The sequence below is a fragment of the Lolium perenne genome, chromosome 6 (assembly GCF_019359855.2).
Source record: "Lolium perenne isolate Kyuss_39 chromosome 6, Kyuss_2.0, whole genome shotgun sequence".
Taxonomy (NCBI): Eukaryota; Viridiplantae; Streptophyta; class Magnoliopsida; order Poales; family Poaceae; genus Lolium; species Lolium perenne.
In genome coordinates this window covers 137,523,220-137,536,833 of record NC_067249.2, presented here as the reverse complement: position 1 = coordinate 137,536,833, position 13,614 = coordinate 137,523,220, and the positions used below count along the sequence as shown (strand labels likewise).

The 13,614-nt window shown below is 45.7% G+C and overlaps 3 protein-coding genes across 10 annotated transcripts; 2 read left to right on the top strand and 1 right to left on the bottom strand.

The window, feature by feature from the left end:
• The first annotated feature begins 701 nt into the window (after positions 1-701).
• LOC127334402 (probable bifunctional riboflavin biosynthesis protein RIBA 2, chloroplastic) lies at positions 702-4,990 on the top strand. Of its 2 annotated transcripts, none has more exons than XM_051360845.2 (8): positions 702-854; positions 1,040-1,124; positions 1,677-2,073; positions 2,188-2,409; positions 2,997-3,319; positions 3,722-3,851; positions 3,961-4,257; positions 4,520-4,990. In XM_051360845.2, the coding sequence occupies exons 2-8, from the start codon at positions 1,072-1,074 to the stop codon at positions 4,742-4,744; spliced, it is 1,647 nt and encodes a 548-aa protein (XP_051216805.1). In that variant the 5' UTR covers positions 702-854; positions 1,040-1,071; the 3' UTR covers positions 4,745-4,990. The 2 variants fall into 2 exon arrangements, with proteins under 2 accessions (XP_051216805.1, XP_051216806.1); XM_051360846.2 differs by having other exon boundaries at positions 705-854; positions 1,037-1,124.
• Positions 4,991-5,343: 353 nt separating this feature from the next.
• LOC127334403 (uncharacterized) lies at positions 5,344-7,164 on the top strand. The gene is made up of 2 exons (XM_051360847.2): positions 5,344-5,578; positions 5,655-7,164. The coding sequence occupies exon 2, from the start codon at positions 5,718-5,720 to the stop codon at positions 6,915-6,917; it is 1,200 nt and encodes a 399-aa protein (XP_051216807.1). The 5' UTR covers positions 5,344-5,578; positions 5,655-5,717; the 3' UTR covers positions 6,918-7,164.
• A 1,170-nt stretch (positions 7,165-8,334) lies between these two features.
• LOC127334404 (uncharacterized) lies at positions 8,335-12,983 on the bottom strand. Of its 7 annotated transcripts, none has more exons than XM_051360849.2 (5): positions 12,616-12,983; positions 11,710-11,823; positions 11,485-11,587; positions 9,040-9,131; positions 8,335-8,550 (listed from the first exon to the last, which is right to left on the bottom strand). In XM_051360849.2, the coding sequence occupies exons 1-5, from the start codon at positions 12,665-12,667 to the stop codon at positions 8,432-8,434; spliced, it is 480 nt and encodes a 159-aa protein (XP_051216809.1). In that variant the 5' UTR covers positions 12,668-12,983; the 3' UTR covers positions 8,335-8,431. The 7 variants fall into 7 exon arrangements, 5 of the variants coding, with proteins under 5 accessions (XP_051216809.1, XP_071678792.1, XP_051216808.1 ...); XM_071822691.1 differs by having other exon boundaries at positions 9,010-9,131; positions 11,932-12,973; XM_051360848.2 differs by having other exon boundaries at positions 9,010-9,131; positions 12,616-12,973.
• Positions 12,984-13,614: the final 631 nt, after the last annotated feature.

Sequence of the window (13,614 nt, the reverse complement as noted above, 5' to 3'; positions counted from 1 at the left end):
TAAGCGGCGAGCCGCGGGGGTGAAGCGTTACGCGCTATTAGAGAGAGAGATTGGGGAACGAAATTAGGGTTCAGAGTGGCTTGGCGGGTGGCTTAGCGGCGTGGTGGCTTGACGGGTGGCTTGGCGGCACGGCGCAGCCATGAGTTGGTCATCTAGTGGTTCATATGCTCCAGGCTTCCGCTTGGCCGCGGGAAGAAGAAGAGCGGAGGCAGAACGGAGGTCGTCCGGGTGCGTAAGGGCATGTACAATGGTCTTATCTTAGTCTTATCTTAGGAATGCCACATAAGATAATTGCTGAGTTGGAGAAGAGAGAAACAAAAAAAGATCTTTGCCTTCTCTTGGCTAAGAGATCATCTCTTAGCACAATATGTCTCACCATATTTTTAGAAATACACGAGGCTAAAGATAAGACAAAAAAAATAATCCATTGTATACCATGTTTTGTTGTCATATCAACAAGCATAAGATAAGACCGTCTTATCAACCATTGTACATGCCCTAACACCAACAAAACAAACATAACAAGAAAGTAAAAAACCAAACCAAACTCGGCAAGCCGCAGGAGTAGCGAATCCGGTCTAGATCGATCGATGGACCAAAACCAAACCCCCGCCCAAGAAACTCCATCCAGAGTCGAGGCAAGTAGCGCGAACCTGCCGCGCTTGTGCCCGCACCGCACGCACGTTATAAATCACGCGCCCTGTCTGCCCCCTCTTCTCCACCCACACCAACCCCATCCCTAATCGCCCACCGGAACACCACCACAACTCCAAGAAACAGAACCCAAGCTCTCTTTCCTCTCCTTGCCACTTGTTCGCCGCCTCCGGGGACTTCGCCGGACAACCGCCCGACCGGTAAGTGCCATTGCCGCGCCCCCAGTTCGTTTCCGAGTCTCGTGCGATCGTCAGCGGGCAGAGTCGCTGATTCGTCGTGCCTGCCCGGGCCCAGATCTCGCGTGTCTTCGGACTACCCGAATTTGACTATTTTGATTATTGACCTTGTGTCGCTGATTTTGGTGCTCTCCGATGCTGGTTAGCAGGTTGCGCGATTGTCCTGGAGGGGAGCGTCGGGATGGCCTCGATTGCGCCGCCGTCTTCCTCCGTCGCCGCGCTCCGCCGCTACCCGTAAGCTCTCCCTCAGACCACCCTCCTCCCTCTGCACGTCTTGTTCTGGTCACACGCACCTCTTGATTCCCTTCGGCGTCTCTCTAGTGTGAGCGTGTAAATTGATGGATGAATGAATGAGTTAATTTCGGTTGCAACTCTGTCGTAAGAAGACAAGAAAAGGAAGTTTTAAGATACCGATAACAACAGCAAAAAAGGAAATGCCTCTTTTTGAGTCAACCATCCCAGGCTCTTTTTTTTTTTTTGGGTAACCATCCCACGCTTTGATTCCTTATCCAACCGAATTTGGCTAGTTACACCTTTTCAAAATATGCGCATGCATTTTTAGTTTTGCAAATGTGCAACTAGTAGTTCCATACTTCCATATATCTGTACTTCATATTTTTTTCTTATCGCCGCTTTATCGATAGCAATTTCGGTGAGGAAAATCCAGCAAGACTGTAGATTTCTGAAAAGCACGCTCCTGCTAATTTCTGGACATAATTAATCTACGGAATCGAACGAGTGAGACTGATCTGTCTGTTCCATCTCCTCCTTTCTGTGCAAATGCAGGGTGCAGTTCTTGAGAAGCAGTGATGTCTCCAAGGAATCAAAGGGATCGGTTTCTTTTCCCGCGAATTCAAGAAGTGCCAACATGAAATCCCCGGGACTGGCGATAGCGGCATCCTTGAGAAAGAATGTCGGTTTTCCAGCCGACGGTTACTCGGAAAACGACGACACGCTGCTACGAAAGAGCACTTCTTTGCGAGGCCAGGACCATCCAACCGCGGACTCTGATCTCCCACTGGGTTCCGTCGCTGCAGCAGAAATCATTTCTACTGAACTGTCACGTGTGGCCCTAGCGGACACGTTCTTAAACGATGAGAACGACGCCGAACTTGATCTGGATAGCCCAACCGAGGGCTTCGCGTCTATTGCGGATGCTATCGAGGACATTCGACAAGGAAAAGTTAGTATGCCTTGCAATTCTTTGTTTCACAGAGTATCTGCTACTGTCAATCTTTCTAACAAGATCTTTTGCTGCCACATGGTATTTTTTCTGACATTGGGTTTACTTTTGTAGCTCGTGATTGCCGTCGATGATGAATCAAGAGAAAATGAAGGGGATCTTATATTGGCTGCTTCTTTGGTTACCCCAGAGGCCATGGCTTTTATAGTTAGGCATAGCACAGGAATTGTTTGTGTTAGCATGAAAGAAGATGACCTGGAAAGATTGAACCTTCCTTTGATGGTTTCATCAAAGGAAAATGAAGAGAAGCTCTGTACTGCATTCACCATTACTGTGGTATGTTTCTATTTTATTTATGTGCCAACACTAGGATATGTAGTTTTTGTGTTATATGTGCAACATTTTTATGTTGCTTACCACCTGTTTCCACTACGAAAGCAGAAATACACATGCTGCCACTTTAGATGAGAAACTCATTTGTACATAGCCGTCATGAGTAACGTGATGGTAAAAATCTAGTTCTGTTTATTAGTTATCAGACCATCACTATACTATTATGTTGCTTGTATTTTCATCTCACATTTGAGATTAGGTAAGTTAATTGTGCATAGTAGCAGCTAGCAAGTAATTATCCCAAGTATTCGATATGAAGGTCTGTGGTACAAGTGCACATCAATTCAATGCAATTTAAGGCTTTTCAACCCCTGTTTTTTTTTGCAAAATTGGCCTTCTCTTTTATAATTCTTCTTTGGTTTCCATCTTATTAAATTGTTATAATGATAAAGGCACAAATAGAGATCATTACTAATTTCGTTGTTTCACTTTGGAAAATAGTAATGAACTATGTGTTAGTCTTCCCTAACTAACTTTTCTGATGATGCATACTCGCTACTAAGATAGAATTTATCTAATGCGTTCTCTAGGATGCTAAAGAAGGCACAACGACGGGGGTATCTGCAAAAGATAGGGCAAAGACAGTCATGACTCTTGCATCTCCTGACTCAAAGCCTCAAGACTTCAACAGGCCTGGCCATATTTTTCCTCTGAAGTACAGAGAGGGTGGTGTTCTGAAACGAGCTGGGCACACTGAAGCAGCCGTTGATCTTGCTGTGCTGGCTGGGCTACCTCCTGTCGGAGTACTCTGTGAGATTGTGGATGAGGATGGCTCAATGGCCCGTTTACCCAAGCTGCGTGTGTTTGCCGAAAGGGAAAATTTGAAGATAATATCGATTGCTGACTTGATTAGGTAAGTCTGTTAAACACCTCTATGCTCCTGACAATTCCTGCATTAGCCTACAGAGTTTTGATTGCTGTTTAGGCCATAGGTCACTAATAGCTCCTATTGCACTTAATACTATTCTTTTTTCCTCAAGGTTTCTCTCTAATAGTTACAGTATGACATTTTTTATGAATTGCAAATACTGAATACTTTTCTTTTTTCCTTCACCATGACTATTTTTTGGTGACATAAAAAGTTTTAAAGATTATTTTCTGATATGAAGTGAATTTACTACCATATGTTCTCCTAGTTGCTACGCTTCACTAAAAATGAAAGTGCTTTGTTATATTTATGAGTAGTGAAGGTGATACACTGATACAAGCCCCATTTTCTTCATTGTCCCCTTTGCTCACAGAAGTTATTTTACAGATATAGGAGAAAAAGAGACAGGCTAATTGAACGTGCATCTGTTGCACGCTTACCTTTGAGATGGGGCAATGTCCGTGCTTACTGCTACAGATCTATTATTGATGGGATCGAGCATATCGCGATGGTGAAAGTAAGTCATTGAAGACATATAATGCTTTTGTAGGACTTGGTTGTTAGGTCAGGTAATTATTTCCGTCATAAAACCTGATTTTTTCCATGTCTTATTTAACAACCAACAGGGTGATATTGGCGATGGTCAAGATATTTTAGTGAGGGTCCATTCTGAGTGCCTCACAGGAGACATTTTTGGATCGGCAAGATGTGATTGTGGTGACCAGCTTTCAATGTCAATGGAGATGATTGAGAAAGCTGGAAGGGGTGTACTAGTTTATCTTCGTGGACATGAAGGGAGGGGCATTGGTCTGGGTCACAAGCTTCGTGCATATAACCTACAAGATGACGGGCGGGACACCGTGGAGGCTAATGAGGAACTAGGACTGCCTGTTGACTCGAGGGAATACGGGATCGGTGCACAGGTAAGATCGCAATGATCCCTCATATGGCATGTTTGGACCTGTATTTCAAATTGCCTCTGATGACATAGTGAACTGATTTTCATATTCACGCAATATAGACAACTGTAGATCTGCACTGCAAAAATGTTTCTAGTTTTGATGGCCTTAGCCATCTGGTGTATGTGTTCTCTTGATGAATTTGACATTACTAATCTTTTACTGCTATTATAGTATCTTAAACATATGCAAGGAATTGATGACTTTTCTCACTTATTTTCTGTAGATATTACGTGATATCGGAGTCCGTTCAATGAGGTTGATGACTAACAATCCTGCAAAATATGTCGGTCTCAAGGGTTACGGCTTGAGCATTGTGGGCAGGGTGCCCTTGGTAACTCCAATAACCACGGAGAATCGTAGATACCTCGAGACCAAAAGAACAAAAATGGGGCATGTATACTCCAACCGCCAGGCAAACAGTCAGACCCAAAGCACCAGCTCAGACTAGAAGCACTAGGCCTACTGGACTTGCTTCCATTCACATTTTAGCGGGTGCTGTTCTTGTACGGTTGAGTTTCTGAGATTATGTCAGACCATGTGTCTGAGGTGAGTTGTTTTTCAGGTCATGATAGGTTGAAAGATAGCTAGTACCGGCTAATAGTAATAATAAATCATCCCTTAATTTGTTGGTAATTCTCAGCAAAACCATTGTTGTAAATATACGCAATATAATGCAGTTATGATTTATGAGCCAGTCCCCTCGCACAGGAGGTTTACATTACTGGAACTGTTGTATTATCACAGTTTTTGCAATTCATGCTGCTGGGAGTTGTAAAAGATTATCCGCAGTTTTGTAAGTAAGTTCAGAAAACTAATCTCCCTCCGAAAGCTTGATTGGATTAAATGCATATGACTATAGGAGTAGTTGAGAGTGCTCCTTTCTACTTTGTCCGTTTTATAATTCTTGTCCTTGTTTTAATTCAAATGTAAACAGGTTCAGAAAGCTAATCTCGCTCGGAAAGTTCGATTGGATGAAATGAATATGACCATATGACAATTGAGTAGTTGACAGTGATCCTTTCTACTTGCTCTGTTCCATAATTCTTGTCGTGGTTTTAGGTCAAATTTAAACTATAATCAGAACAATAATGGAACAGGAAAGCACGAATTACTTGTTCACTGCCATTGGGCAATACAAGTCTGGGCAAACTGCCAAGTCGCCGAAACTTCCTTGTAAACTGAACTAGGCTCATCGCTGGGTTGGGATGCTGGAAGGATAAGGACCAGCTGTTGATCCGACGGGAGTTCAGTCATGGATGGAGAAGGGTGAAGAGGAAGAAAGGTAGTCCTCCTCGCTGTCGCTGATGTCTGGGGCGATTATGTGAGAATTTTCTTTTGATTAGGTTTGATTTGGTCAGGAACTGCCATGTCATTGTGGAGGTCAGCAGAGTGCTCTCCCAGCCCAGAGAGGAGAACAGGTGATGCGATGCGCCGGTGACGCCGACAGGAACACAGGACTAGTTTTTCCACGCGCACGGCTACACTTGACTCCACCGGCAAGTTGGCCATGGCCACCCACCGCCCCTTTTACTAGTTCACGGCCACGCCCGCGGTTTCACTGCTCCCGGAAACGCGTGTGCGGAGAAGCGCAAGCAACAGCAACCTCCTCGTTCGTTCCCACCGTCGCCCTACTGCGTCCCCTCATCCCCGGCCCGATGCCACCTGATCTGCTGAAGCAACCCTGCCCCGGCAGCGACGACACCGACGACTACGACTGCCCTTCTCCTCCCCCTCCCTCCTCCGACGGCAGCCGCCACCTGGTAACCCCGCTCGTGGTCACCGCCTCCGTCGTCCTCTTCCTCTTCCTCGCGTCCCTGTCCATCTACTGTTTCATCCGCCGCAGGAGGCTCCGGCGGCAGCAGCAGCAGTCCCTTCTCGCCGGCGTCCAAGCAGACGGCCCCCAGCCGGCCGCCGCCGCCGCGACGGACGTCGAAGCCGGCCCTCCAGAGGACGAGGTCGTCCACCACGCGTGGCACATCCGGACCGTGGGGCTCGACGAGGCGGCGATCGAGTCCATCGCGCTCACGCGGTACCGACCGGGCACCGTGCCGGGCGCCGCCGACTGCCCCGTCTGCCTCGGCGAGTTCCTCGACGGCGAGCTCCTCCGCCTGCTCCCCAGGTGCGCCCACGCCTTCCACGCCCCCTGCATCGCCACCTGGCTCCGCGCCCACGTCAACTGCCCGCTCTGCCGCGCCCACGTCGTCCTGGACGACGACCCCGCAGCTGGCGCCGCCGACTCCAACGCATCTCCTGCCGACGCCGAACAGGTTTCCGGCGACGCTGGAACCTTGGGTCACGAGCAGCCGGGTCAACGGCAGGAAGAGCTGCGCGTGCAGATCGATCAGTGCGACCAGTTGAGCTCGCCGGAGCCGCAGCGCCGGAGGACGCGGGATTTTCGCCGCGTAGTTTCGATGGATCCCTCGGTAGTGTCCTCCGGACAGGTTCCTCAAGACAAGAACAGCAGCAAAGAAAACCAGGGGGACGGCGGTGGCGCCGCCTGCTGCGAGCTGCCATCGGGCTCCGGACGTCTGTGCCAGATGAAGAGGTCGTTGTCCGGCGGTGCCCGGTGGTCCCTCGGCTCGCGCCATCGCCGGGCGCGCAGCTCCTTGCTCCCGTCCTGAGTTCCTTCCTGATTATAGCGGAAATATACCATTTCCATACGCTGCGTGTGCTTTGTACTCTTCATGGAACGGATCTCATCGTGCTTGCCAAGTGTCTGCCTTTTCTTGAGCTCGAGCATATATAGCTGGACCGCTAGTTATGCAGCTCACATAGACTGCAGACTGCACCTCTTTTTGTGATTCTACCAAACATTTTCACATGTAGCATCAACATTTTAATTAGTATTCACAAACCTATCTCACAATACTTACGTATGAACAACATAAAATATCAGATGGAACTTCTATTCTTGATGTACTACGGATTGGAGGAAGTATCATTAGAGTACTGTTTTTTTAGAGATGTACACATTATTTGTTTGGAAGCAGAAATATGAGCTAATAGACCGCCTCAATGGCTGACCCATTTGACTCGCGTTTCAAGTGCCCTTCAGGTAAAGCTAAGTTAGAGGTAATTGCACTACTCGTAAAGTTGTAACTTTGGGTGCATTTTTATACAAAAAAAAACTTGCAAGATGTGTTCTTGCGATACACGAACTTGCACTTCGGGTCCAAATTGATTCAAAACGTTGTGAGGCTGATACTTGGTGTGTCATGTTGGATCGAAAACTTTGCAACGAAGTTTTTAGAAAACAAATTATTAGCAAAAAAGTCCTTAAGAGCCGGGCCGCACTCCAATTCGATCAGCCCATGACGCCTCCATAAGACCATACACGTTGAGATCGCCGTCCCATACTCCCATTGCATTTCTCTACTAGATCATGATAGCGCGCGTTGCCGCGTCCGTCCATTTTATTAATAATAATTTTTTTGAAAGAATAATGATTTTTTTTATATAATAATCAGAATTTCAATAGATATATAAACGAAATATGTTGGCTAAATTTGTGTGAATTAACAATATATATTTGTTCATTGATCAAAGGGTCGCATTGATCTGGGTGAGTTGTATTATTTGGTAGTTTCTCTCCACCGAGACATCATCAACGTTGATATTCTTATGAGACCGAGATAGTGAAGAAATAATAGCAAATAATAGCAGGTTGGCGAACAGCCTATTTGTCTTTGAAACTATATTCATAGGTGATAGGTCGGACCATAATAGGAAGTGAGATATCATGAAAGCACCTTGAACACAGCAAAAACAACTATATCCATCCCGAGTTTATACAATATAAGTAGTACTTGCAAATTGAACTAACATAACAGCTGTGAAGATATATTTGAAACATGATTTTAGCCTGCTTTTGACCGGCGCACAGAACGAACATTTTAAAATAAACCGCACATAAAATGTTATATATTTTGATATTCTCATATGTGGCATGCAAAAGGAAACTGATACATTACATGTGTGATACGAAAAACTTTGGAGGGTAATATTTCCAATCAACAGATAAACTTGGGAGGAAAAAGGTAAGGGGAAACTTAACATGGATTCAAGAATACAATTACTAATCTTGGTCAAAGTTCTTGTGCAATACAACGTAGGATTACGAAAAGAAAAATTTGCTCTATGTCTCACCAAAGGAAAATGTACTGATTGGACATTGTGTTGTTTCAGACTCCAAATCAGTAAAATTTATAGTGCGCATCCAACTTACTACTCCACTGAATGTACCATGGAGCAATCCTGAGAAAAAGAAAGTTCAGTGCATAGTGGCAAGAGAAGTCAAAGATTTCTTATGTTACAAATAAAAATGACATGGTCAGCTAGCAACAGACATAAAATTATATTCAAGAATAATTAGGAACTGCTATTTATTTGCTATGTCTCTTAAAGCACACTTCATGAATCATGATTAGACCCTTATGCTTCTATAACTGATATTATAATGATAAAAATAGCTAGGCACCTGGAAATAGTCACTATGATCAAACATGTTCTCTTTTGCATAATCTGTTGCACAAATCAACAATAAACAGAGCACACGTTGGCAGTAGCGTGACATCAAAAGAAGACAGCATGGTTCTGGACATCATGGTTATGAGGATAGGGGCTTATCATCAAAGTTGATTGGCGCCCCGCACCAAATCAAACAACAACGATATCTAAACTTGCCAAAGCATCATTGAATCAGGGAAAGCATACCTATAAGAGTATGTGATAAAAAAGTATAACCATTGTAAAAGGGTGGAGGCACATGGACATCCTCTTGTGAGGAACGGTGCAGCTTCTTCTTTGAAAGAAGTTTCTTTGCTTCCGGACCAGCCCTGTAATTCAAATGTAGGCCTATCATGACTGGATATAAACAGAAAACTACGCTTACTAAACTTGCAAGTATTAGACAATGTCTAGGTTTGGACATTACAATTTAACTGTAATAACACAACAGTTTCAGAAATTAAACATTGTTGACAAAACTTCCTTGTATGTTTCATACAGACATTCTTTCCACTACTAGGAAAAGGGCTATAGCTGCACGCAAGTGGTGCCGGCGCACCACCATAGGCATGCACCGGTGGAACATGTTGCCGGCGCACCAAATAAGCGCCGCGCCGGCGATGGACCTATACTGCCGGCGCACAAAAAAAATTAGTGCGCCGGGGATAAAATTCGAAGAGATCTGGCTGAACAGTAAAAATCTGGGCACCTTACCCCCGGCGCACCTCTATGGTGGTGCGCCGGTGGGACACAAATTACCACCACCGCCCCACCCAAGAGGGGCGCCGGGGATAAGCGGCCTATATTTTTCTCTCCACCCCCCCCCCCCCCCCTGGAATCGCCTTTTCAGTTTTCGAAAAAATAATAGAAAATGATAGAAAATTCAAAAAATAAAATCCTTTGAAATGCCCATGTAATATGTGATCTAGTTTTAGTAAAAATTTGAAAATTTGAATTTCGATGTATTATGCAAAATGGCGTCATCTTTCGGTAAAACGGGATTTCTGGTTGCATACGACCTCCGATGAAAAACTTTTTTATATCAAAATCGATCTACGCGAAATTTCCTATTCGAATTCAACTGCCTACGGCCGTTTGGAGAAAAAATGAATTCGTCAATTGGAAAACAGAAACAGGACTTTTTTGAGGTTTAAGATTTGGGTGAAAAAAAAAAGAAAAAATACCCCCAGCGCACCACCCTACTTGGTGCGCCGGCGGTAACATCTCCTATATATAATGCAAACCGTCGACCTCCTCCTCACTTTCCTCACTTTCCCCTCTTCCTTCTCTTTTCCTCCTCCTCCACCTCCGACGGACTCCACCAACTGCTGCACCGTCGACCTCCTCCGGCCTCCTCCGCATGGCCTCCTCCGGCCTCCTCCGCATGCCTCCTCCTCCGGCCTCCTCCGCATGGCCTCCTCCGGCCACCTCCAACAGCCTCAACCTCCTCTCCGGTGTCGTCCACCTCCTTCGGCCTCCTCCACCGGCCTCAACCTCCTCCGGCCTCCTCCGCATGGCCACCACCACCTCCTCCGGCCTCCTCCACCTCCGGCCTCCCACTCCTCCACCTCCTACACCGGCGCAGCAACAAGAACAACAACCTCAGCCTACTAGAATGACGCAAAAACGGCACCACAACCGCAGCTCACGAGATCTAGATCTAGATCTAGATCTAGATTTAAATTTTTTTGTTTTCTGGTATAACTTACCGCCGGCGAACAAGGCAGGTGCGCCGGGGATAAATCGAGTTTCGCGGCGAACCAAAGAGTGCGCCGGCGGTAAGCCATTATCACCGGCCTGTTTCCAACGGCGGGCGCTAGTGCGCCGGCAATAAGCAATTTTGGTGCGCCGGCAATAAGCCTTTTCCTAGTAGTGTTCAGTATAAACTTTGAGAGAATTATTGTAAATAGTCTCAACAATATTCCAATTTAGAAAAATCTTCTAGTGCATGATAGATTTCCGTTGTTACATATAGTAGCTACATATTGACAAATGAAACAATTAGCAATTTGTTCCACACAGTGGCGGATCCAAGATTTTCATCAAGCCTGCGCGCACTATAAGCCCAACCAAATTTTCAACAAAATATTCATCAAATTTTCATCCAAGTAGACTGCGCCGCCGACCGGAAGTCTGGGTGCGTGCCCGGGCTTAAGGACGGTTGGGTCCGCCTATGGTTCCACACTAAATATATGATATACCCAATGGTTAAGATAAACTTTACATTTACTTGAGGCCTTAGAAACTACACCGATAAGGGATGTTATATCACCTGCTAAAAGAAGAAACAACAAAACTCTAGCTTCAAGAAGGTAAAAACAATTGTGATAATATTTACAACCCATCGAAAAATGCAGGATAATAGCAGAACGTATGTATTGAAAGGTCATGAGACATACTTAGAGGTCAAATGAGATATTAATGAATTTGCATGTGAAGGACACAAAAATCCTTACTAACAAAGCAATTTAGTTGTTCCTAAGTTATTACCTTAACATACCATCAAAACTGAATAGAAAGTACATATGAGAGGTATTTGACTTATAACATGAAATGAATAGTCAAGAGAAGGAAAATCGAAAATGATCAATGGTGACCAAATCGACAGTATACAGTTCACATTCAGCCATGCATTGTCATATTCGATTTTCTTACATAGGGAAGATGGGGTTATGGGGCTACCGACTCTTCTGAAGATTTTTGCCATTTAAGCACTTCCCTTTAAAATGATTCATACACCGTTCCAATGATCCATTGGACTGGAACTTGTATGGCAAAGTGCAACCTAATATATTTGAAACTGATGTATCAGTAATCTAAAGAACATCAGAGATTGCAGATAACAAAACAGAGAAAGGAGAATGGGAGCAGAGAGGAAAGCTAGATCGTTGACCAAAGGCGGATTACCTCCAGATTCACAACCTTGTTGGACAAACAAGGTGGCGATGAGGCCAAGGCGAACAAGGTGCGGGTGAGGAGTTGTCATGTCGCATCCAATGCATCGTTCGCTGTTGCTTGGGTCTAGAAAACATGCACCGACCAATGTTCAAATCCAAAACTAAGAATAAGAACATAGGCAAAACTATAGAAAACGACTTGAGCTAGAGTGCAAAGTGTTGCAGTTTAGACCTTATGCATAATGCAATACATTAAATACTACCAAAATAAAACATTCTGGATCCAGCGGTATTCATTATTTGATGCCAAGTAGAGCCCGATTGATGTAGTCAACTTGAGTATAACAAACTAAATACCTGGTTGATTTCTGCACCAAAGTACAGTGACAAAACCATAAATCGTACCAATACAACGAAAATCTAAATTCCATCAAGTAGTAGCTCTAGAAGGAAAGGGTGATGGCGATCATATCTTTCAGCTCATGCATGCCCCTCAACGCTGCCTCGTTGTGCTTTGCTGGTAAAGGGGAATTTCTCGCTAAGTGTGGCAGTGAGTGATTACGCCTATGGAAGAGATGCAGCGGTAAGGGAACTTGGGTAGTAGACGTTGTACTTCTACAAACTTTTGATTTGAACGTATGTACCACCAAGGAGACACATACCTTATAGCAAATTGAAAATCCTTCACATAAATCAAGGAAGCTTTGAAACCACATAAATTCAAACAGTGCATCAATTCCTAACCCAACGAATCTAGGAATTCCTTCATGGAGTTACGGACATCATGAACTGCTTCTGGCCCGTGAACTCAATAGATGAAATTAGCAACCCGCGAAAGCAACACACTGCTAATTCCCAATTGACTAACTTAGATAGTGCGATGATGTCTCGGGAAGAGGTATGGAGTAGTGGGTACCTAAACCAGAGGAAAGGGAAAACTTTGTGCGAAGAAGCGGCGGTGCTTGCATCACCGTGAAGAAAGAAGGCCAGCCCGATGGAAAAGGAGGAAGGGAGAGAGTGCAGTTGCCGTATTCACCATCGCCTGGTGCCGCCTGTTGAAGGGTATGCTGAGGCGAGGGCGCGAGGCCGGTGGAGCGGCACCGCAAAATACTTCCGCCACCGCCGCCACCGGTGGACGACGCAAGAAAGAGGAAAAGGTCCACCAGCCGCCAGGGAGAGGGGAGGCTGGTTTCACAGGTGAGGAAAGCCACGTAAAGGCCAAACGCCTAGGCCCATTTTAGCCTTTTGGGGCCCAAACAATATAGTGCAGCCTAAGTCGATGTTGGGACTAGAAGCCCAGTAACGAAAACAGGCCCTTCTAAAAACGATCGATCGAGGAAACGTTTCTGTAAGGCGAGTACGGGACTTGACTAATGCTCCGATCAAACGGCTAAGAATGTCAAAACGCTGTGGAGCTCCTAGGTGGTTCCATTATACTGTTAACCAATAACACCGACGACGTGACGTCCACGATTGAATCGGCCAGGAGCGACAAACGTGCGAGGTTGGTGGCCGGTCGGAAGCCTGGGTTGTGTTGTAGAGTGAACGCACTGAAGAAAAGAAGAAGGAAAAAAGCAAGAGGGTTGGGTGTCTGTAGTAGTGCAGTAGTGTAGAGCACTCTTTCCGTCGCCTTCGGCCTCCGGGCCGGCTGCCCTCCGACGTCCAGCCTCCCTCCTGCGTTCCCCATAGTCCCTGCCGCACAAAATCGCCTCGAATCCACTCCGCGTCTCTAACTTACGGTAAGCTTTCGTTCAAACTGGCCGAGCCGAGCAGAAATAGCAGGGGGAATGCACTGATTTATCTTTGTGAGACTTCGATCGCGGCCAAGAGAACCAATGCCGGTCCAAAACGATCGCGGCCAGGAGGGAGATGTGGGCGATGACAAGACCTCCCGGTGTCCTTTTAACGGACGGCA